The sequence below is a fragment of the Corvus moneduloides genome, chromosome 6, assembly GCF_009650955.1.
Source record: "Corvus moneduloides isolate bCorMon1 chromosome 6, bCorMon1.pri, whole genome shotgun sequence".
Taxonomy (NCBI): domain Eukaryota; kingdom Metazoa; phylum Chordata; class Aves; order Passeriformes; family Corvidae; genus Corvus; species Corvus moneduloides.
Window position 1 is genome coordinate 9,610,888 of NC_045481.1, and position 25,531 is coordinate 9,636,418.

Here is a 25,531-nt window from a genome sequence, read left to right on the forward strand (position 1 = left end):
TTCATCTGTTTTCCAAGGTATCCCTAGGGCACATTCATGTACTTAATGACTTTTATTTAGAAATACCTTAATTCAATTAGAAAGGAAAATGACCACACAGAACCAAATTACTACAGAGTAACTGTTTTAACTGTAATATAAGCAAACACAGAAAGATGCATACCAGGACACAACTCTGCCATCACTTTATTAAAAATTGAAAGAATTAAGGTTAAATAGTGAGGCTTTTTGCTATGGCATTTTCTTCTAAGCTTATTTTTTAAAAATACAGTATACAAAACCACAAATATAAATTCAGCAGAGTTTTATAGAGAAATTTTAATGTGTGTATATATATAAAATATTCCTCTTGCTTGACAAAAGATAAGAACTTTAAAACTACATCTTTCAGCCTAGGAGGCTTGAGTACCTGAAGACCCAATTTTCACAAAGTTTTTAAGTGCTGTTTTGGGCAGAGTGAAACTGCTAAATATTTTATTAAAAGCTAAGTACAATTAACTGGAAGTAAAATACTCACCTGTACTTTAACCTTCCCAGTTCACTCCTGCCCTCCTATTCCAGACTTCTTATTTTAAAATACTGAAATGGCTGCAGACTAATCAGGAGGTAGGCAGAATGCCATTTTATCAGGTTACTTTTATGACCTGAAGCTTAGAATCACAGCATCCAGTAACAATGGAACACACATGCCAGATTTTCCTAGCAAAAGCAGGTGTGGACCAAAGAGACTCACTACATTGCATTCCTCAGTATTATTTCCTATTATGTTGTTACACCTCATGTCCTTATGTTTCCCCACACTTTCTTTTTTTAAACTCTGTCTCCCTCCCTTTCTTTTTTGTCCCCTAATGCTACTCCTTAATTATTTTGGTTATAGTAATCCCCACATTGTCTGTATCATGAACAGAAATAACTGTGTACATCCATATTTTCATATGCCAAACGAAAATGGAGTAGAGCTTCGGGGGGGGGGGGGGAGACAACTGTATACTTGAAATTCTCTTAAACAGCAAAACATCTTTAACTATAAAGAAATATTTAAAACAATAATGTTATTTCTAGTCCTGCGAAAAAATTTCTCTTAAACAATTTTAAAAAAATTTAAATTAAATTAACATCTGTTTTATGAACCTAACATTTTTTCCTTGGTGACAGTTCCAAGGAAATTCCCACTGAATCCAGCAAACCTCATTTTGCTGCAAAGAAACCCATTTTACATATGCAATATAATTACCTCAGAAATTCCAAACCTGCAGCTGCTGCACCTTGCACTTGTCTTCTGATATCATCTGGATAATGAACACACAGCTCAAAAGGAATCTTCAGCTGTGACATCTTGATTGCCAGGTACACTTCAGGAAGAACCTTAAAGACCTCCTTTGGATTACGGGAGAACTCCACAAAAGCCCTGTTTACAAAGAAAAAAATTTTTTTTTCTCCCTGTCTTTATCTTAGCAGGCCATCAGAAAATAAAAGGTAATTTCCTCACAGGCTTTGTCTACTGCTTTTATGTACCTTAAAACTTTAATTATTAGATGGTGATAAAACTTTCTAACATTGTCACCAGGACATGCCAAATTTAATGCAAATAGAAAAGGATGTGAAAATATATGTGAATAAGAAAAGCATTAAAGATTGGAAAAGGAGTAAGAACAGGTAGATGAATTAAACCTTGGGAGTCATAGGCTGAAATTAGTCAGATTATCAGCTCAAAAAAGCCAACAGGACTGTACAAATGAGCTAAATCCAGTATAAAAGACAGAAATAAATACAGACAGATGAGCTGCAATTAAGGTCCACTGATAGAGAACAGAAGAGACAAACCAGAAGGCTCTACCTCAGCTAGCTTATCTAATGTTATTCCAATCAGTGCACATCAGACTTCAAAACTATGTTTTTAACTCTAACCAATACATAAAAAATAAGTTAGTGATTCCAAAGAGAGAAGAAATTAACTAAATTTGTCAGTACATCACTGACAAAGAAATTGATTACTGGATTTGTAACTGAGAACACAAGGCGGGAGACTTTATTTTACACTTACCTTGATCCACTGTAGGAAATAGATTTTACCTGCCCACACTGTCTAAGCAGTGACTGCAACTGTTTATGGTATATATATCCATAGGGAGGCATGTTCTTCAGCTGTTAAGAAAAAGAGGTTAAATGTGGATACATTCAATTGCTTTAATGCACTTTCAAGTTCACCTGAATAGTTAGCTTTCTCTTTCACCTGGGCTGCAATAATTATATACAATCTAAACTCCAACATATTCCAAAAGTGTTAGATACTATAGTACATTCAAAAATCTCAAGAGACAATAAAAAGCATCGTTTTGTTGCTAATAATGCCCTACTGCTTCAAACCAGAATAACTAGAATACTAGATAAACTATAAATGAAGCAAATTAATTTGTAATTATATATATTAATCTGAAGTTTGTTCCAAAAAGCTGACTGGTGTCTCTGATTTTGTTTGTAACAGAAAACCACTGGAATGCTACAATTTTTGTCCACAATCGAGAACTATATCCTATAGGGTGTGCACACACTGGGAAACTGAAGGACCTCCAGCTCCTGCATTTCCTGGCAGAACTGTCACATACTGAATTACTGAGGTATGGTGGGACAGCTTGCACAACTGAAAAAGCACCCTCACATGGCTCCATCATGTCGTGGATGACAAAGAGCAATCTCCTGGTCTTCTTTGTGTAGAGGAGTAACTCCAATGTAAGCTTTCACAACTATTAATATGCAACTGTAGCCAGATGTCCATTTGTCTTTTTCTTAATAATATCTCAAAAGAGATCTTGATTTAATATAGAATCATGAACTCCTAGTTAGCAAGTTCAAACTTTGAGACTTTGAACTATTTTTCAGGGCCTATCCAACTGTCTATTTCTTTTCTTTGGCTCTTACAACCTTAGACAGGAAAAAACAGATTATTTTTTCACAATGCTCCTTTGCCCTGACGTTATGGTACTAAGATCAGCTGCCGATCAAAACCATGCTCTAGGTTAGACTGCAGAAACTGCCTAAAGGGAAGATAATTTAGAGAGACCAGAGAGTGGGAGGTTTTATTGTCTTTTATATCTTCAGCACACCATTAGGAGCAGTATATGGCTGCAAGAGTCTCTCCAAGTGACAGCCTGAGGAACTTGCAGCCCTTGTGCCCAAGATGATCATTTACACTGATGAAGACACAGCAGCTATTTCTTCCTTCTTCAAGAGAACAAGCAGTTGATGTATGAGCAGATCAGAAGTCAAACACATTAAATTAAGTAGCTCTTTAAATCTACCAGTTTACTATTAATCAATGCTGCTGTGGCAAGACTCATCTTTATTCCACAAGATTGAGTCTAGTCTGATATTTTGCTTCAATATCCTTAAATAGTATGAAGCACAAAAAAATCCCTTGTCAAAAAGATTTTCTGACTCTCTCTCTTTTTCATCTATTTTCTCTTGTGCCAATAAAAGTCTGTTCTTGGAGGCTCCTTGGTAGGTTTGGTTTCTTTAAGCACAGGTCACGGTTGCCTTACAGTGTTATACCAAGTTCAGATACACCAAATATTTTCTTGGTTCGAACCGCACAATTTTGCAAAATCAACACAGCCATTTTACGCTTGCACTTACGCAATCAGATGAAAAGCAGTTCTAGAAGATAAAAAAAAGCCCAGTGCAACCCCTGAGTAACCTTAAAGCAACAAGCACGTATGCCATGCACGGACAAGCAGGAGATTACAAAAAAAGGAACACTGAAGTTGCAATAACACAATACTTAAGTGCTCATCAAAAAGTACCCTCAATAGTCCTGTTCTCTTCTTCCACATATTTTACTCGTTTGATGGAAGTTGTTTGCCTGTGCAAGACTAGCAACCAAATGTATAGAGGCAGCTCTCAGGAATTCCTCTAAAATTTCCCACCTACACAATGTTTGTTGTATTGAAAGAATGGGAGGTGGGACAAACGTCACCAAGTGAGGACCAGAGTAGGTAATTATTTCTGTCCTCACCCAAGACACAACAGAACTTGAAAATACCACCCAAACACTTCAGATTTCTTTCTATTACTTGATTCTTAATCAAGTCATTCACCTTCTTAACATACCATTACAGTGGTTTTTGGATCTTTGCCAGCAAGGTCTTTCATGGCAATTTCTTCCTGACATTTTCCAAAAGTACAGTAGTTGGGATAGAAAGCACCAGCTATTACCACCTGAAATCAAGAAAGTATTTCGTGAAACACAGCAGATTATATTCAGTTTCTTGAAATGAGATACACTAGCAACATGAAGAGATACCAACAGATCTTCACATGAATATTTTTTCCTGTCTCTGTCCAGGAATTACTGGAACTGCAGCCTTAACATGAATTCACACAAATTCTTAAAAATATATTTTTGTGAAAAGAATTCAATTTCTGGAACAATTCTACAACATTTCAATTGTTTTGTATGCAGACTTGCTCTATTCTATTACTTGAAAATTGTAGTTGTTAGCTCTGATTTCAAGAGCCTCAGTTTAAATAAATTCACTCAAAATAGCTACAGGTAAATTGCTCAGTTTTCAGGCTGCATCTTACAAGATCTAACAATTCAGTTCCAAGAAGCTCACTACTTACACAGTTAAACCAACTACCACTGAAATGATAAATAGGTCTGTGAAAATAAAATCACGGCTAATCAGTCCAAACAAGACAAGAAATTTAACTGGAAATTTGACAGATTTAAAATAGGTGGAAAGACCTAAAATTCCCAGCACCCCCTCCACACTAACTAACCAAGCCAGAGTTCAAATAGAGTACCTCAAACAAGGGATACTGTAATTTTCAAATAACTAACATCAGCTGTCCTTCTACATTGCCAAGACACTGCCAAAAAAATTACTTTTTTTCTACCCAAAATTGCAACATCCACAAAGAATTTTGAAAAACTAGTGTAATACTAGTTCATCAATATTAGTATATGAAAGTTCAGCTGCAATTTTGGAAAATAGCATCTCTTTATGACAGTAAAGCATTACCTGCAAAATGAAGCGTTGTTTGTGCACATATTCCTGGTCCATAGCAGATGGCTGAGCTTTAACATGCATGTTAAATGCACTGACTCGCCTTTTCAAGTTGTGAAATAACTCTGCCACCTGAAATTTGATCTCTAAGTTACATTTAAAGTAGATCAAACCCAACCATAAATTAAAGTAAAATCTGTTAGTAAAGGTTTGAAATAATTGGGCAAACTCCCTTCTCTTTTCAGGTGACTGGTATGCATTTCACCAATATACTGCTTAGCACCTCTATGTTGGAAAATAACTTTAGTACTGTGACTCAATCTGTTTCCCTTATGAAGAACAACTCTGCAGTCACAAAGTGTATTATGCACATATGATACAGAACAAAATTAGGAAAAGAACTGAAACAACCTTTTACAAGATGATATTCTATATTTAAATCATTTTAGGTTTGTACTTTAGGAGGTAAAAATCAGCCTGAACTTCTGCACCCAGCTGGCAGTAGTGATCATGCTGCACCCTCAGTTTAGCAGATAACTGGGATTACTTTGAGAGACATCAAAATTATACCCTCCAGCAGAGCATATTAAACTTTCCATCTGTAGCATTTCCAAGAAGCTTCCCCAAGCAGCCACTGGCCCTCTGACCAAACAGTGAATGCCTTCACTCTCCCAACTGATTTCTGGAGTAAATACAGAGAAGTAGTACAACTTCTTTGTACCGACACTTCCCTTTCCTTTCTACTGCTGGCAGTTTTAGGACACTACTAGAACAACTACCATTGCCAGAAAGGAACCCAGCTCTGCAAACCCACTTCAACACAAGGGATGATGAAATCAGTATCTTCAGCTGCAGCAAATAAAAGCCCCCACATCTTACTAAGTGTTAAGTGAAGGTGACCATTCTAAAATCCTTATATGTCAGGCACAACCTCTTCTGGCATTATCTGAAATTGACCCAAAAGAGGCTAACATGTGGGACTGATCATTCCACTGTCCAGTTTTACATAATTTGCTTTTCGCTCATCTTTTTTTTATCATCATCACATATCCAAGTCATAAAACTATAGTCATTTCTTATCCAGATGGTTGCTCACTATCAAAATCTTTTTTATTTCCTGTGCTTTTTGAACACAGGCCCTAGCTCATGCCAAAGGTATGAACTGGTGAAATCATGGCCAAGGCCATTCTGCTCGTCAGTTACTCAGGAATTTTACTTATTTCCCCCACAATATATCACATTAAGCTTGAAGCCCATCGTGATGCAGAGTTTTCATTAATTGCTGCAGTAATGTTACCAACAAAGCCCCACAAATTCTCAAGTCCAGGCCTCACTATGTAACTAACTAACTGTATTTGCTTAGAGTTTTCCCAACCAGAATACAGAAGATATTTAACAACAGACAGTAGTCACACCACAACCAGTGATCTGAGTAACCTATAAAACTAGCAAATAATACTGGAGGTTTCTTGAAAGTATTAAAAATATGTTAAACAGTTAATCATTTAACACCACTTTGTTTATCCTAACAAAAGGAAAATTCTTTTCATCTAAGTTCATACTTCATTTTAAGAAAATATACATATATATATATCTATATATATCTATATATCTGTATCTCGATAGATACATAACACAGTAGTCTTACCTGAGATCTTAACATTTACAGAGAATGAGGAAAGTTAAGTCCTTCTGCTTATAAAAACCTATTTAATCTTACCTCTTTGATCTTGTTTATATGGACAAAATTTGATCGACCCCACTCAAGCTCTTCCTGAAAAATAAAGTTAGAAACTTTTTTCTTCTACTGCTAGTAAATTTTCTCTCACATTCTTCTGTGTGCACACAAATAATAGTTACATATAGCAAAAGAAGAATTTAATCACATTTCACAGCTTTCTTTGCATTCATATTAAGTATTATGCCATGTATGAAGATAGAAGTCAATTTGACAAAAACTATATTCTGGTTATCATCAATGCAGTTGTGAGTAATCTAAACTTTCCATATAAACCCACAAGTCCAACTCCTCTGTGTTGCTACTACAAAACCTACTTTAAGATCCACACCTAGAGAATCATAGGAATGTTAAGGTTTGGAAAGACCTCCAAGATCATTGAGTGCAAACATTAACCCAGCACTGCTGTGTCCAGCACTAAACCATGTCCCCAGCTGCCACACCCTCACGATGCCTTTTGAACCAATCCACCGATGGTGACTCTACCACTTCTCTGGGCAGCCTGTTGCAACGTTTCCAGTGGAGAAATTTGTCTTAATTCCAATCTAAACCTCCCCTAGTGCAACTTGAGGCCATTTTCTCTCCTTCTGTCACTTGGGAGGAGGGGCAAGGTGCCAATCCCCAACTCACAATGATCTCTTTTCAGGCAGTTGTAGAGTAACAAGGTCTCCCCCGAGCCCCCTTTTCTCCAGACTAAACACTTCCAGTTCCCTCAGCTGCTCCTTACAGTACTTGTGCTCCAGATCCTTCACCAGGCTCCATTACCCTTCTCTGGACATGCTCCAGCACACCTCAATGTCTTACAGTATTTTCTACACAGGACTTGAGGTGTGGCCTCACCAGTGCCAAGGACAGGGGGAAAAAATCACTGCCCTGGTCCTGCTGGCCACATTACTGCTGACACAAGCCAGGATGCCACTGGCCTTCTTGGCATCCAGGGAACACTTCCAAGAAACTCAGAGCTTCTTTCTTGAATGCCCGTTTTTATTAGACAGATTCTGGCCATCTTGGCTAGTTGTCATAATTCAGTGCTATGTTATACACCGGTGTTCATGAAAGATACCACATGCTGAAAGAAGAGGGAAAATAAAAAAGGTTTTATCTTGTACACACAAAAGAAGGACTGGAGGCAGTTATAGTGTGCATGCTACTGGTTTTTGTGACTGATGCACATAAACATCTTCCATCTTTCAGGGTTTTCTGAGGGGGGCAGAAATCGGTGCGTTTAAAAAAACAGAGATACTTATGCGTATTAGAAGTATTTCTTTCAACTACAGCTCAATTTCACTTTTTAGGCTGGATTTCAAACCCTCTGGCCACTGTTGATTCATCTGTGAAAGGGACTACATAAGGGACTGTCTTCAAACAACTCTGCACTGGATTCAAACACTCATTTTCTCTCAAAGCCTATCCTATTTATGTATGAAAAGTCATAATTATTACAAATAAACATTGCTAGCAAAAGATCCTTACTTTTCATATTTACTATGAAAATAAAATACTCCAGCACTGAAGTCACCAACCTTGAATAGATAAGAAATAAAATTTAACTAACCATGGGATGTCTCACTTTCCTTGTTGTTTGCAGGCCTGCCATGCCTAAGAAAAAAAATGGTGTAGTATTCAGACAGAAAATATAGAGCTTTAGTAGTAATTTTTACAAATATTCATGTGACATTTTAAACTATTAACTTTTTTTTTTGTATCAACAATGTAGGTAATTTTTTAACAGGCTGTCCACCTGGCTTTATTAGAGGAAATGGATGGAGTGTTAAAGCACATGCAAACATTCATAAATTAATTGAACAATTTGGATGCTTTATTTGGACACCGTAATAAACCAAATTACTTTCAAAACCTTTTTCTTTTCCTTGCTTTGAGACAAAAGGAAGTGAACTGACTGATTCAGGTAAGTTGTGATACAAATGCCTCCCAGAACACAGGGCTGGAAGAGAAATTAAAATACCCAGCATATTAATGAAAATAACTTCATTATTAAGCAGCTTATGACAGATGCCTGCAGAATCCATTTCTTCTAGTTTGACAGTAAGTCACCTCATGATACAATATCCCAGCTTACTGTGGACACTGACTACTAGCAAAGTTGAACAGCCAGACTGCATTTCCCTACCTTCCTAGAGGCTACCCTGGAAGAAATCTGATCTGAACCAAGCCAATTTGGAAATAAACTTTCCTGAACTTAACCTGTTATCTTATCAGTCATTCAAAACAAAGCTTTCACATCACTCACACACAGAGATACTTCACTGGAAGCACTGTCTGAATGTTCATGTTTTTTCTCCGGGACAACATACTGGTTTATAGAAATATCATCTTCAGATGAATAGGTGATAATTACCAGGTGACACAAGGGAAATATGATAAGGGGAATTCAGAAAACATTATTTCTGAGCCTGAGAATCAGTGGTTACATGTGGCATACATGTCCATGTGTGCTTCACAAGATGCTGACAGCAGAGTAGAAAAAAACAAGTCCATTTTGGCTGAAGGGCAACATGTTTTAAAAAAATGAACAAGCTAAATCAGCAGCTGAAGATTTTGGACTCTCCAGAAGATTACAGAACACACAAGAGCATGCATAATATAAAATGCTGGAATTTGAACAGCAAGTTCCTCTAGCAGAAGCCTTTGCTGCGCTGTACCAGCTCTGCCTCTACATGGAGGAATTCACCCCTGTCCATGGTACCGAGCCACCAAACAGCCAAGAGTACCAAAAAAACGGCAGTTGCACAAAAACATCACAAAGCCAAAGCTAAGAAGTCTGGAGAAAGGTCACCAAACTCATTCTGTACTAGAATTAACCAGTCCAAACTGCCCTCGGTTAAAAACGATGTACAAACATCATCACATCTCTGGCATTTTACTTTTGGCTATTACAGTAGAGACAACTGGAACTTCACACAGTTGGACAAAGACTGCCAAAAGCATCAATAGCTGGCAGTAGTGTGAAGTTTGTAACAACTGCAAAGCACAAATGATGCACTGATCCTACAAAGGTGAGACTTGCCATCTTGGTCTATCAGATTTCACTGTAATCTAAGCTGGAAAAAAAGACTTACCCTAAATGCATTCACAATTGCAATACAGTCACTCCTACTATTACCAGCAAAAACCATTTTTTTCCTGTCAATACAAACAAAGAGTATTAGCAACAATTTTTTTTTCAAATACTGCCTGTATTACACAGCTCAGAATGCTACATCATTAACACCCTCCATGCCTTTAATAAACATGATCAATACACTTATTGTAATAACTTGCTCTTATTCACATCTCCTTGCTGAAGGAGATGCATTGTATGAGCAGGATAATAATAAATACTGTCCTTGCTATTTTAAAAACCGTTTTAATAGACACTGCCACATGTTCACATGAGAAAGGCAATGCTGAAGAATCAGGCCTTGTGCTCAGGAAAGGATGAGTTAGCTCTGTGATTTATGTTCCCAAATAAATACATTCCAGTATCAGCTACCTGGAAAAGCTTCTTTTTGCACTGCTTGGCACTTTAACAGAAAATTAGACTCATGACACACAAAATTATATTAAGTGATCAACTTTGCCCTCTGCTCTCAAATGCAGTTAGGAAGTTATAAAACATCTGGGGTACTACCTGTATGCATCAACGTGCTTTTTGAAAGGTACTGTAAAAAAATTCCGCAAAGACAGTGCTGCAGCTACAACAAAAACAAATCAAAATTAAAACCTGCAAATCATTTGGTTTTAGAGAAGTGTTCCCACATGTTCCTTCTTTCAGTTACCTATAATAAGGCATTCCTCCAAGCAACCAAAGACATGCCCAAGGATTATCAATTTTCCAAGATGCAGGTCCACTGGCAACTGTGTCAACACCGTTCCTAAGAAAGTCAGCTCACCATCATGCAGATTTTCTTCTGTTTGCACACAGGCTGTAATTGCTCCCAGCTAGGGAAATTAAAAATGTGTTCACTTGTAAAAGCTGACTAAGTAAACCTCAAACAATTTTTAAAGCCTGGTACTTTTGAAACCAAAGCTACTACATATACTGGATATAAAAACAAGCTACAAATGATGCAAATATTATTTCTTATGCACTTTGGAAAGGAAAACATTTTAATGCAATGAAGATTCTACTCCTTATCAACTTCATAAATGAAAATCAAAATCACAATCTTCCTTGTACAGGTGAGAAGGGTATCTTCAGGCTGACCTCTAAAATAATAATACAGGGTAAGAGTGTGATCTATTACTTATTCATAAACACTGTCGCTTAGAGAGTTCAAGTTATTTTTTGTCTATTTTTCTATTCTTTCTCACCACAGATGCTAGTCCTCAAATAGTATCATTACTCTCTGATGAAATTATAATCTCTTTTTAAGATGTAACTACAGAAATGATGCTCAAGAGGATGGTAACCCAACAACAGACCAAGGTGTGAAAGACTATCTAGACAGAGTTTATATTTGAGGTTCCAGTTAAGGTCACTACTACTTTAACTACATAGAAAACCACTTCTGCAGTATGTTCCTATTACCTTAATTTTAACAACACTAAAAGGAAGCCTACCTCTTTCAGCTGAACTATTGTACGTTCAATGTCACCCACACTGGGGGGGGGAAAGAGCTGTCGCCAGCAAGGCTTTTGGTTCCCCTATATCAAGCTTCTTTAATTTTAAGACTGTAGCTCCCAATGGACAATGCTGAAGGGAAGACAAGATTATTGTTACTTTCCCCCCACGGGAAGTGTGACAAAGTGTTTTACATTAAAAAATACATTAAAGTTTACAATTTAGCAAAATCTGAAATTAATTGTTGTACAACTAGGTTTTTTTCCCTTTTAAGTAGATTGCTTATTTTTACTCCACATTAATTTTACTGCTATAATGCATCTCTTTCTATAAGGCAACTATGTGGAATGACCTTTGTCAATTAGTTACCACGTTCAATTCTAGTCATTGCTATAGCAATTAGTAACTATTCCAATTGTCTTCAGGGAAAGTAAAGCAAAGCAAAGCTTTGTCATAGCTTCTCTGCTATGACTACATGCATTAAAGAAAACCTAACCCTAAACCCAAAAGCCTTACCAGCAGCTCAGGTTCTGACTTCTCTGGAATACAGTCTGCCCAGAAGGCCTTGTGTACAAGCCTGTAACAATACCCTTTGGAAACACGTCCAGCACGACCTTCACATAGAAGAACAAATCACCAATTTGTGAAGTGCCCAAGTTTTTTCCAAACGCATCCATCTACAAACCCTCTGGGCAGCTGAGCAGCACACAACAGCTGATGCTGCAGGCTGAGCTGTGTTCTGCGCTCTTGCAGCAGACAGGCCCAGCGGACACATAAGGGTAGGACAAAAACATTTTGCTTTCACAGGAGCAGTAACTAACAAAAGACTTACATAAGTATTTCACTCAAATACCTCTTTCGCATAACTGCCCCCAAATCAACTGCCATTTTTCTCAGTTGAACAGGCATTTCCAATTTGACTCTATAGCTAGAAAATAATCTTCAATATAAACTACTTCTAAGATACAATGATAAACAGCAAAACATCTTTATGATCTACTATTTACATAAAACACAATGATTCAGAAGTCTATCTTCACAAATCCAAACACCATTCACTCCAACCAACTAAAGGGCACTCTTCTCTGTGGGATACTCCACTAGAGAATCAGGCCATATTGTAAAGTGACATGCATAACAAATCCCAGTCTTCTACACGAAATGCTACTTCTACTGGTTGTACATTGCCTGGTTGCTGTGACCTATGCTGACCCTGAACCAAATAGAAATAAATCTGTATACTGGGGTTCACAGTGAGGTCTTGAAAGGGGGTGGCTATAGGGGTGGCTTCTGTGAGAAGCTGCTGGAAACTTCAACCAGATCTGACAATGCAAGAGTGTGAGGAGGAAGCAGCAGCAGAGAGAATGTGTGATAACTGGCCAAAATCTCCATTTTCCATCCCCCTGTACCACTAGGGAGGAGGAGGTAGAGAAACTGGGAGTGAATCCAAGCCTGGGAATGAGTGGGGGGAAGGTGTTTAAGACTTGGCTTTATTTCTCATTACCCCAGACTGGTTTGTTTGGTAATAAAATTAAACTTATTTCCCCAAGCTGAGTCTGTTTTGCCTGTGATGGTAACTGCTTAATGATCTCCCTGTCTTCATCTCAAACCTTGAGCCTTCTGCCACCATTTTTCTCCCCCTGTCCAGTTTGAGGAGAGGGGAGTGATAGAGCAGTTTGGGTGGGCACCTGGCACCCAGCTGTAACTGTGAAGACTTCATAATACTTAAAATAACAGTACTTTTATATCTGAAGATGTCACTGCTATTATTTTATTTAGTACTATTTTTGACTGAAGCTAAAAAGATTTTGATATTTAAGTGGACTGTCTTACTTGAAAAGCCAATAGGAAATCTTATTTATCCTTGTGCTATGAACACTGGTGTAAACTAGAAACACTGCTGTGGATATTTCAACTCATTTAAGAGTGACATATACACATGAAAGTTTTTTTACTGCTGAAACTCACAAGCAGTTAATAAATACCTAGCAGTACTGACCTCTCCTTTTTAAAGTGGCTCGTGACAAAAAAATTGCTATTAAATAACAAAGAATCCATGGTCTGAAAATTTTTTATACTTTTCAATAAAATACAAAACATGCCTCTGAAAATATACTTGAGGGAAAAAAAACATTCACTCATAGCTGTTTAATCACATTTTTATATCCTGACATGGTGAAGATTTATCAAGTACTAATGGCCAAAATAATCTGTTCTTTTTACTATTAATACAATAAAAAGCAACAAAGAATTTTTCTTGAAGGTCAGCTTCTAAAATTCCTTTGCATTACCTATTGTAATCTTACCTTTTCTTTGATTACAGTTTGTTTTAGATGCCCAGCAAAGTCTCAAACTTTGGTAATTAGTTTCCTTATCACAAAACAAAATTTTAGTTAAGCAGAAATCTATCACTGCAAGGAAGAAAAAAAAAATTCCTCATGGCAGTGGAAAGAAATACACAAGAATAATCTGTATTATCAGAAAAGTAAAGTCTAAACAACTTGGATAGCAATAAGGAGAACATCAGATTTATAAACAATCAGATACAGGATATTCTGAATACCAAACAAAGTGCTAATAGATTTTACCATAAATATAATAAATCATTGTAGATGACAATCATTAAAAGGCAATCATTTCTGCATTTAGAAACTCTGTATCAAAATTTACTTAAACTGATGCAATTATTTCAAAACATAGTCAGAATGTGATTAAAAAGCTTAACTTGTGACATCAGGTCTGGCTCTGCTTGTTACTGCATTTAAAATTACCCCTTAGTGAAGATTTAAACCAACCTCCCACTCAGTAGCTGTATTTGTTCATATATTCAGATTTCTCTGTTGTGAAAGAAAGAATTCAACACTCCAACAGCAGTGCTTTGAACAGTAACACATCACTGAGACCTAAACAAGCACAAGTATGGAAAATATTACAAATACAGTGTATACAGAATCACAAGATTTAGACAACTTACCATACTTAACATCAGGAACTGTTACAGAGCTCTCAGCTATGTTGGTAGCTAAAATAACCTGAGTTTTGAAGCAAAAAATAAGCAATGAATGCATAAACAAAAAATTACTCACATGAATGTTTCTACATGAAAAATCCAATTTGCTATGAGAAATATAAATGTAATGGCAACACAGCATTTCTGCTCTGCATATTAAAAAAAGCAATACCACACAAGGCAATACAGTACAAAAAAACTGGTGTTTTCTTGTTCTGAGCTCAAAAAAAAGCATAATAAAGTAGTATAGCATAGGACAGTATCAAGGAAGAATGGAAATATTTCCTGGTGCTTTTTCTGTACAAAAACATCACACTATTAGCAGCAATACCCTCTTAGTGATGACAGACGAAGAAAATCAAGGCAGCAGCCAAAACCTGGGATACAAAGTGGGTCAGAGTCTCCCGTACTGGGGGACTACTTTGCTATTCAGTGCCACCAGCAGCACTCCCCTGTCATGCAGGTGCAAGAATCAACATGCTCAAACCATTCTGAAGGATAAAAACAGCATCATGCAATAGTTTAAGGGTAACTTCCAGTTACTGCACTTCTCTTGAGGTCTCAATACCAGTTAAAACAACAGCTTGGTAAGAAACTCCATCAGTTTACACACTGAAAAACAAAAGTGCTTTGTCCTCACAAAATGGTTTGAGCTAGAACAGCTAATATTACTTAAACACATTACTATTTGCTATTACTACTCTAGCAAAGGTTTCACATACTTTAAAAAAGTAATGGTTTTAAAATATTTACTTTTCTGTAGCCAGGAACTGTAGCTGAAAATACTTTACTTTGTTCCTCCAACGTTGCACATGAGTGAAATGGGTACACTTGCCACCTAAAGAAAATACATTCGTGAAATATTTACTGATGCAAGAATACTGAAGCTGATTACACTTCTGTGCTAAACCTTATTATGTACTTAGAACTCATACAGCTGAAAGACTCATGTTCAGATTTAACTGAACTGAAACAAATTTTGTCTAACTTACCTTTTATACTTCTGTGAGAGGCACGAGTGCATGTATCTTATTTCACCTAAACCTAGGGAAAAAGTAATCATGAGTTTATTTTTCATTTTAGTCATCAGGAATAATTCTAAATCATCTATTTCAATTATTAATTGCTTGTCATTATTACCTCTTTTATGCCACATAATAAAATGGTAGAACAGTTGAACAGCAAATGTAGTAAGTCACTGAAACCCAGTGAGTCAATTTTTCAAGAACCATTTGGCATTGATTTTACACTTTATTAAGTGAAAGTGCAACACCAGATTTAAAGGCCATTTGACAATATCCCATTATTACCCCTTGTTTCAGTTTCTCACAACTGACAGTGCTCACCACATGCTGAGAATCTGTCTGCTTTAGGCTAAAATTGGGTATTTCCACCAAAACAAGTTTTTTCAAAGAGCAGGGCCAAGGGGGAAAAAAAAAAAAAAAGCTATTTCTGTCTTAGCCACCTCACCTTTGGCCATTCCAGTGCCCATTTTCTGGGGCATGCATTTCTCATCTGCCAGAGGAAATCTTATGACTAAGGGATTTTTCTATCTTCCTGAATACCTCCACAGACACAAACCTTTCTGAGCAGCTTGGTTTACTTCTTATTGAGACTTCAATTCCAAAAGCCCCATTTTCAAAAATCTGTCCAACCCTGGACTTTCCTGGAGGTTGTTTTTATGATTAAAAAGAACTAAAAGGTTTGATTCACGTTTGGCAGAGCAGACTGTGCATCATCACTGTTAACAGTAATTATTGATCAGCCTAGTAATTACTGACTAGCCACAGCAGGCAGTATCTGCTGACCAGTTTTTAAAACGACAAGAGTTGACTGACCATGACACCTACAGAACACAAGGATCCCAATAGGAAAAAAAGGTCTGGAATGAAACAGGAACTAGTAACAAATTTTGTCTGGCAAACATACAAGGACTAAGGAGAGCAGGGCATGGAGAAGTGCAAAAGAAAATACAGAACAGACAAAAAGAGATCAACACAAGTACAACAGAAAATTAGATCACTTGGAACATATTCATGCCTATGAAGATGTATGTTAAGAAAATTACAGTGTAACATAGCACTTTCTACCACCTGTTACCTACAGAGACAAGCTCTGGGAAAAAAGGAGAGTTGAATACTGAAGGGTATTTATCTATAAAGAATAAGACTTGGCAGCATTACAAAAAAAAAAAATCAGTGAACAAGACAGGCAATTACAAGGGAAAACACGGCATCCTGCTTCAGACAGCTGCAACTCCTTCTGGAAGCAGATTCTGCCCCATCACTGAGTTCCTCAAAGACAGTGGGCAAAAATCACTTAACAGCATCCTCAGCAGAGCACTGCTGTTTCTGGCTGCTGCTGCACACTTAACTTGACAAGTCCGTGGAAGTGTTATTTTTAATGTTCAAAATGCTATGTAATCCTTAGCACTCAAAAAATCTAAGCATCTCAAATCAACATCCTAAATGTGGATGTTAAATGTGTAAAAATAACCCAAAGCTCTGTCTCAGCTGCCATCTTGTAAACTGAGGGCTCTCCTCCCCTTTTCTCCAGTACTGTATAAAAACATTTGCGAGGAAAATTTCAAGGGGTATTTGCTAACCCTGTGTTCAGGATCAGTCTTAAGTATCCAGTTTAAAACCACACAAGGTCAAACACTGAACAAATAAAACACAAACTTGAGTGTACCAGCTCATTCAGGAAGCACTACCTGCACAGGTTTCCACAAATTTACCAAATTTATTTAAACAAAATAAAAATCAGTGTATAACTTGCAGTTATAAGCCATCAGGGATAGCAGCACAGTAAACAAAAACAAAAAACAAACAAACAAAACCCACAAACAACCCAAAACAAAACACCTCAAAGTGAAAGATAAAGACTTAGGATTTGAAAGTGCTGAAGAGTAATTTCAGATTGAAACGAAGACCCAGAGGGCCTGAGGAAGTCTGAAAACACACCAGACAAACACCAATACCAGAGGCCAGAGGCAACAGAGATGGTCTCCCTAGACTATTAATCACAAACTGGAATGGGCCTTACACTGACACAATGAAATAATTCCTTCTACCCATTAATTTTATAGAGAAGGTGATTCTAGGAAAGGCAGCTCTAATACTTTTCAGCTGATGGGGAACACTCACCACTGAAAGCTACTCTGCAAGTGCAGTGTATCTTGGAGCTGGTGCGCTGTACTTCCAGCTCTAGCCCTGGCCTGCCTATTCCTGAGCTCAACACAGCAGAGAAACGACATCCATAAACACTTTACAGAGTAAGAAAGTCCTGGTAGGGACAGACTTTGCTGTGTCCAAGGAAACAGCTACTCTGGAATTCAAGGTGACTCTGAACATAACCAAGTCTTTTCAAAGTTTTCAACTAACAAATTTTCAGCTCATGAAGTAAAAGAATACCTGAAACCACCAGGTAACAGATTTGTGATGTTCAGGAAAACTACTCTGCAGGCTAGTTACACTGCCTCTAAAATCCAGCTAATAGGTTCAAATAAGAATGACAGTCAAAACAAAAGCCTACAATAATTTTTATGCAAGACAACTTAGGTTTTATTCTTTACAGAAGACTCTAACTATGTGTAGCCAGCTTTTTGATCATTAATTGCTATGTCATCACACGTGATTATGAGCATGCCAACTACACCAACCAAGGTACATGGAAAGAAAAAAGTGAATCTGAACTTTTACAGTAACAATCTAAATAAAGACCGCACTATATGCGGATAAGGAAACATCTCTAAAAGAATCCTAGGAACTTCCTACAATAACAAATAATTGCATCAAAAAACTGAGCAACTCCATTTCTACAGATTAACTACAGAACTAATTTTATTATTTTAAAAATACATAAAAACTTGATTTTTGACTCACAACTTTTGCAGTTACTGCCACAATTAAAAAAGTTTCCAAGAAAAAACGCCCAAAGAGACCGATGAACCTCATTTAAGTATGTGTTTAATAAATCCCTGGAAGAAGTGCCAGAAGAAAGCTCATTAGATGACAAATAACAAAAAAGAAAGTTATTAAGACAAATATTCACCTGGTAAAAACACAAGCACGCTGCCATGTTCTAATGTGCCACTCAAGCTCTTTTTCTCCCTAAGAAAACACAGCTTCATTAATTTTACAATCTCATTCTGCTTCATTACCCCAAAGTTATTTCATTCTGGAAGAACAAGCAGAAGTGCACACTTTTTGTAACATGCATTATTTAAACCTCCTAAGGAAGTGAAATTTCAACCATTATTTGCAACTATGCCTTCTGAAAAATTCAGTAGATAAACACTGGAACCAGAGCATTAGGTTTAGTTTTTTTCTTCAAAACTATGACAAAAAGAAACATTCTCATTCTGCAATGGAGTTAGTCATAATCAGGTAACTTTTAATACACACTCACTGTTAGACAAAAGTTGTAGAAGCACCTTTATTACATTTTCAGATACTAAACATCAATTTACAAAACACAGAGCAGCAAAATCCAGTATTTTCTTATTTCAAATTACGTTAAGGCATTAAACAGACAAGTGAAAATTAATGCCTAGTATTTATCCTTTTTTTCCATGAAATAATGTATGTTTTAGGTTTTAATATAAAATAGTAGCTCTGGTTTAATTCTTGACATAAATACTCCTCAGCTCTGGTCTACAGAAAGAATATAGTTTCCATATGACATGGCTGCCTTTAATAGTCACACTCCAGGGCAGGATGTGCACTTTAAGAACAGAGGGTACAAATCAAACAAATATATAAAATAAAGGCAAAGATGCAAGTAAAATTAAGTTTCCACTAATAATCATGGGCTGCTGCTGTTGCTTAATTAGCTTCTCATTTTCCCAAGAGCCACTGATTCCAGATCTTGAACTATATCTTACCTATTGCTCCTCTTTTCTAACTCATCAAATGATTGAATCAGAGACACTGCGACTTGATACATTTTCTGTTCTATCACTGGTTCCCCAAGGCTCTGAGGATGAAGCTGTGTGGAGAAGGTAATGAGGTTAACTTAGTGTAACAGGCTAAAAGACTGAAGTTCACATATATATTTCAATTTGTCAAGTGCTTGCAATTAAAATTGATCCAGTACAGAAGCTTGTACAAAGAAGTAACTTCATCTGATACACTCATTACCTTCTAAATAGACATCTTTCTTCGAGCATCCTATCATTTTAATGCTAAAGAAATACTTCTGATATTTACCTACTTAAGGACTAAGCCACCCTCCAGCTGTTTGCAGGACATACTCCTTATTCTGAAGTGTCAAGCACATGGGACTGATCACAACCAGTGGGAACAGGATGACAAGGAGGAATGGGGACAAGGACATTGCAGTGCTTCTCACAGCTACTATTACGCAGCTCTCTCTACCTGCCCACACACAAATCACACACCTCTTTCTTATTTAAATTGTTTTTCCACTTAATGGGTCTTGTGGTTTTGGTCATACCCTGTCAAAGAATTACTCTTCTGTTGTGCTCAACAGAACCATGATGATTCTGTCTACACTGTTTCCTTGCATTCTGTACAAACTCAAGGCTTTAGTATTTAAGAACACAAACTATCAAGTACTCAGAGCAAAGACAGTAACTTAATCACTTTCCACTTTTAAAGCAAAACTCTTAATAAACTAGACCTGCTTTGAAAAAGGTCTATAGTATTACACATTTTTCCCTGGTGGGCAAAATGGCTTTTAATCATTGCTCACCTTTCATTCTCAGAGCTTCTCCTCATGGTAGTACAAACTCTTTACTGGACCAAGTGTTTCAGAGAGCTAAAATCACAGACAACTGAACTATCTAAACTATTAAAATGAAATCAGTTATTCTTCTACCGGTTTCCCTTTGTAAAGGAGCTCGTAACAATCACAAAAGCACTGCTCCTAGCACCAGTCTGGCAACACTGATTCAGATCAGCATTTGCTACTGCAACCTCAGTTCTCAGTTTCATTAGCCCATGAGAAACCTCAAAAATACTCAATTGTTTTCTTCACAGTTATTTTTGCCCCAGTATATGTGAAAAATCTAAGAAAGTTACCTCTTCTGGGCTGCTTGAACATAAGATTTTTTTGTTTTATATTATCCCTGCTTAAGTAACTGTCCAATTTGTCTTTTCAATTTTGCTACTGATTGTACCTTTAGTATTCTTTAACACGACAAGGCTTCCACATCACTCCTAATAAAAGGTAACAATGTGACAAACAGCAAATCCAAAAGCCCAGTCAAACCTGACTGAAGTAATACAACATGATCAGAACAGCTTTTGACAGCAGCTCACTACCTTCCATCAGGACTCTGACTCCAGTTCTATGGATATGAAGGAGTTTTCACCCTTGCAAGCCAAAAATGGCTTGCATTTTTGCACTTTGCTTCATTTTTTAAATTTGCATTTCATATCTCCAACACCATCCAGAACAACAGGCAAGCATTTACACAAGTAGCTTTAAAATTGCCTATAGATAGAGCCTTCATGCATTTTTCATGAAACCTGTGTTTCAATGATTCTTGGGGGTTAGAGGTTGCTGGTAGGACGGAATCACAATTCTGTTAAACATCCAGAACAACGTGCTTACGAAGTCCATTACACCAAAAGAAAAATAAACTACTTTTTGTAAGCCAACACTCACAAATTAAACAGCACAACTATAAATGACCCAGTATCTGGGCAAGGATAAGCCAGTGCTACACTGAAAAATGTTTCTCCCTTCTTCCCCTCTTATTTGTATTCTTTCCTACAAATGAAGTAATTCAAGTAGAAAGCTTTATCTTTGATTCAGCTAGATGTCTGTCTAGCCACAGCAGAGGGTTTATTGCAAACAGGCATAAAGAAGAAAAAATGATGACTGACACTTTTATTCATCTTCCAAATCACAATGGCATCAATGAATTGACAAATTATTCAAGTCAAAATGACTCTCCAAAATTTTTATTTTCAAGCACAGTTTTAAAACATTATCCCATGCAGAAATGAGTGATGTATTAAAGCCAAGAGGTCTGCAGGATTCACAAAAGGATTCTACGCTTATAAAGTAACATCAAATTATTTTAAGATTTTTTGAAAAGGGACAAAGGTGCACACCTCACCGCCCAGAGACAGTTAAGAAGGACTTAACTGATTTTGACTGAGATGCTTTAATAAATGAGTTTAAGATTTACGTAATCTGGTTTTATAGTTATTAATTTTAAAATCAAAAGGAAACTTAGAAAAATTCTGCTTATCTAAAGACCAAAAACTGCATTTACTTTTAACTGCTGTGTTCTTTTATGTAAATTTTACAGGCTTTTAAAGATGAAAATAAAACATCAGGAACTAAAGTCTGAAGCCTGTACCTCAGGCAGTTATCTAACTGATTTAGATTTTAGCATGATGAAAGATGTGCTCCTGCCTCCATATGGCAGCGTTAACTCATTAACTGCCTTAACATTCACATTCCACTTTCATTTTATTAGGATGTTACACAAATCATCTTAGACCTTCCACATTTTAATTTTTTAATTGTAACTAGTATTTAGAGATAATCCTCACACACAGCACAATAAGAAACAAGACCAAGACTAAGAATCAGTGCTTTAGAATTCAATTTCATCCTTTTTTAATATATATTAAAAAAAGAAAATCAAGAGCACTTATGTGCTTCTATTGTTGCCCTAAGGCACAAGAAACATCTTGGACAAACATACTCTCCCCATCCTGCTGAGAAACAGAATGGCTATAGATAGGACAACACAAGATAAAGAATCAAATGAAAACTTTGAATAAAAAACACAGAGAAAATAAAACATATAAAAAGGCCTAAGTATTGAAAGCAGTTCCTTTGTTCGTGGTCTCTGAGGTGAAAGGTGTGCAAGTTGACATTCAGCTCCAAGTGCAGCTATGACAAATCCAACTTGACTGAACTAAGCTTCTTACTCAATTTCCTGGTTATCTTTTTGTTGTGATCATCAAAAATCTTTTAAAAAAACCCCATGTATTACATAATCTCTTCCATATTATCTGTCTGAGCTGCCATACTAATGTAAAAATACTGATGGGCCAACTGCCACAAGCATTGAGTTTATTTTTTTGTTTGCATTAAAACTTCAACAGTTAACAGCCTTGTATTTCAGCTTGCCTGTGTTGAGGCATAACCAGTTGGCCTGTGCTGTGTACAGCAGAAGCAATTATTTTCTTCTGGTTTCTCCAACTACCTATTTTATTTTGCTATTTTATTTTCTGCAGAATTGATGGATGAAAGCTAAATAATAACATTGTGTTCACCCACTGCTGCTTTTTAAGTGCATACCCCATCTTCTTCATTGTAATAACATTCTAATAGTGTTTTGAATTATCAAAACTGACCAATAATTATACACTCACATCCCAGTTATTTTTAGACTGGGTATCATAATACAGGCCTGAGTGCATTTGTTCTACTCTGCTTTAACCTGTTTATTTTGCCTTGAACCATAATACTGAAAGAGTTCACTCAAGTGAATTCCTACACAGCTGTTTTTCAAATGTAAAACAAACTCCTATTACAAAACCACAGAAAACAGATTAACTCATATTTACATTCATTCCTTTATTATCTGATGTCTACATAAATACTTGCTACAATGTCAGGAGCCTTACAAACAGAAATATACAAAATACATTTGGTGCAGTTTATAAGCTAAAGATTGATAAAGCAAACACATCTTCAGCCAGTATCTACCCTCCTCCTGAGGCATCAGAGAAGCAGCACTCCAGCACAGCGCACCAGGGAACTGAGAGGTATCTGTTATTCTAACACATTTTCATTACTCAAAATTACACATTTGCCATGGTGGCCTCCATGGTTACAACAGAAATAGGTTCAAAACTACTGTATAATATCTCTGGCTCTACTAAAAAAAAAAAATAAAGAAAAAAGAAAAATAGGAAAGCCTCAGCTGATAGAGAAGCCAACTTGGTAACATTGAAGTTCTAATCATAAATGCTTGTTTTCTCTTCATTTCACACCACTTTCTGCCTTTTTACATAATAAACATGAACCAACCCAGGAAATATTCCCTGATTTTGTCCGCTATATTCAAAGAGATCTCTAAGTCTTTTTATGTTACTTTCTGCACACACTTTAACATTGTTCATCTTGAATGCAAACTATCAAACAAAATGCCTCATACTATTGAAACATTTCTGTTACGTGAAGGGAACTAGTTTGCTCATAAGAAGACTCTTGTTTCATCCTCATCTATTAATTCTTACCTAGAATTGCAATATAAAAGTGGTTATATGTCATTTTATTACACAGTTGTCAATTGACTGCTCCAATTTCTTATTATGTCCAAAGAAATGAAGTTGTATTTACAATACCTGGAAATCAAAATTTTCCTTCAAGTCATCAAGATAATATTCTTCAACTGCAAAAGGTCTGCCTTCCACCTTAAATACACAGACTGGATTCAGACCATTATGAACTGGAAGTGCAAAGTAATCAGCTAATTCTTTAGAGTTGATGGAAGCAGACATCAATATTATCTGTTAAAAAAAAAATGTACAGCAAATGTAAAGCATTAATTTTAACACAAATCATCCTGCTACATGGGAATCTCCACTTCCTCTTCATGCTAAATGGTCTAATTCTGGTTACTACAGGTATGCGACCTAACTATATTGAAGATAATCAAACTAAAGGCTTAATGTACCCTAGCTAGCATGTGGAGAAAGGTAAGCACCTGTAAGAGAATGGCTCAGGCTAGAAACCTAGGGCAGGCAACATGGTTAAAGTTCAACCAAAAACATACAGTAATCTTGATAAAGATATCACCACCCAAACCAGAAATGCCATAGAACACAGGACCATCCCCCGTACAAAATGCCAGGAAGGCAAACTAATGAAGTGGGCATTGTACCACTGTGCTCAGCTCCAAAGCACATGTAAAGCACAAGAAACACATGGAGAGGGCAGGCTAAACCATGAAGTTTTCTAACATGATCCTGAAAGAAGAAATTTGAAAGGATGTAATTCTGCAAATATATGAAACCTGTCCCGCTACAGCATGGACTGCCTCATGGCTCAACAGACAGTGGCTCACCTATGTCAGTCTAATGGGCTAAATCTAACCTCCCATGAAGGCTATCAAAACAAAATCCAATCTAAATCTGCAGTTACAGGCAAGGAAAACTCCTACCCCTTCTTCTAGACAATCTTTGTAATCTCGACTCTAATCTGCATGGAATCCTTCCAAAGTAGAAAGAAATGACAGATTCTTAACAGAGTGCCTGAAGGATCACATAACTGAACCAGGAGTTTTATTTACTCCTAAAGCAGAAATTCAACAAGCACATACCACCAACATGGCACATGAACACATCAGAACAGAGGGTAATCAAAGAAGACAGTTCAAGATCAAGCAGTCCAAAACCACTTGTACAGCATGGATATGTCCCAAGACCCACTAGATGATACCAAAAACTGTTACTAGTCACTATGGAAACTACACTATTTGGTCTGACCCAAGAGAGACACTCTTTAACAGGTTCTCTTTCAACAACCCTATCCCAGTCAGATCAACCTCAGAACAATCCAGTGTCTGCTCTGTGACCTAAAAATAATAATCTGCAGCAGCCATCTGCCAGAAAATCCAGCATAGTTTAATAGTTTAGATAGTTCAGCAGGTAGATCTTGTCCTCAGTACATCAGAATCACTCAACTAACTCCTGTTAGTTGATGTAATGTTGAATCACCTGTGACTTCTGAGGTCTGCAACAATCAAACCAGGAAACAAACAGCTCACATGTATTGCATACCACCCTGAGTTAAAAATGCTTTGTTGCCTCTCTTAAATAGGGATCCTTATACTCTTTTGTTTCATGAATCCAGGGAGGATTGGAGGAGAACCTTACATTTTCTAAATGAATTTGCCACATCAAAGCTCCCTTTCTCTACAGAAAAGGCAAGAAGTAGGAGACACTGGGCTTAGTATATAAATTCAAACTGAACAGCCCATTCCACTCTGCTAAGGGCCAGCAAGTGAGATCAAGAGTTCACCCTTCTTCGACATGAAGAAAACTCGAAGGGACATCCCCCCAGCTCTCTCAAATACAAGCCTCTCTCAGGTTTGTAGGATATTAAAAAACTGTCATCTGCAGAAACAACTGCAGAGAATAATATAAAGAGAATAAAATTTTTCAGTGACAATTTTGAGATTGAAACGGAACTATAGAGGAAAATGAACAATTTTT

At 36.8% G+C, this 25,531-nt stretch overlaps 1 protein-coding gene across 1 annotated transcript in view; it reads right to left on the minus strand.

Moving 5' to 3' along the window:
- The window catches only part of TDRD9 (tudor domain containing 9), a 70,177-nt gene that overhangs the window by 13,071 nt on the left and 31,575 nt on the right, over positions 1-25,531 (minus strand). Inside the window, 20 exon segments of the mRNA XM_032112777.1 lie at positions 1,235-1,408; positions 2,045-2,145; positions 4,108-4,215; positions 5,022-5,138; positions 6,727-6,780; positions 8,300-8,316; positions 8,319-8,343; positions 9,825-9,888; positions 10,376-10,439; positions 10,524-10,686; positions 11,308-11,355; positions 11,357-11,440; positions 11,825-11,922; positions 13,615-13,719; positions 14,283-14,340; positions 15,072-15,156; positions 15,311-15,362; positions 18,372-18,430; positions 19,204-19,307; positions 23,660-23,824. Of these exon segments, the coding sequence (XP_031968668.1) occupies positions 1,235-1,408; positions 2,045-2,145; positions 4,108-4,215; positions 5,022-5,138; positions 6,727-6,780; positions 8,300-8,316; positions 8,319-8,343; positions 9,825-9,888; positions 10,376-10,439; positions 10,524-10,686; positions 11,308-11,355; positions 11,357-11,440; positions 11,825-11,922; positions 13,615-13,719; positions 14,283-14,340; positions 15,072-15,156; positions 15,311-15,362; positions 18,372-18,430; positions 19,204-19,307; positions 23,660-23,824 (1,745 nt within the window).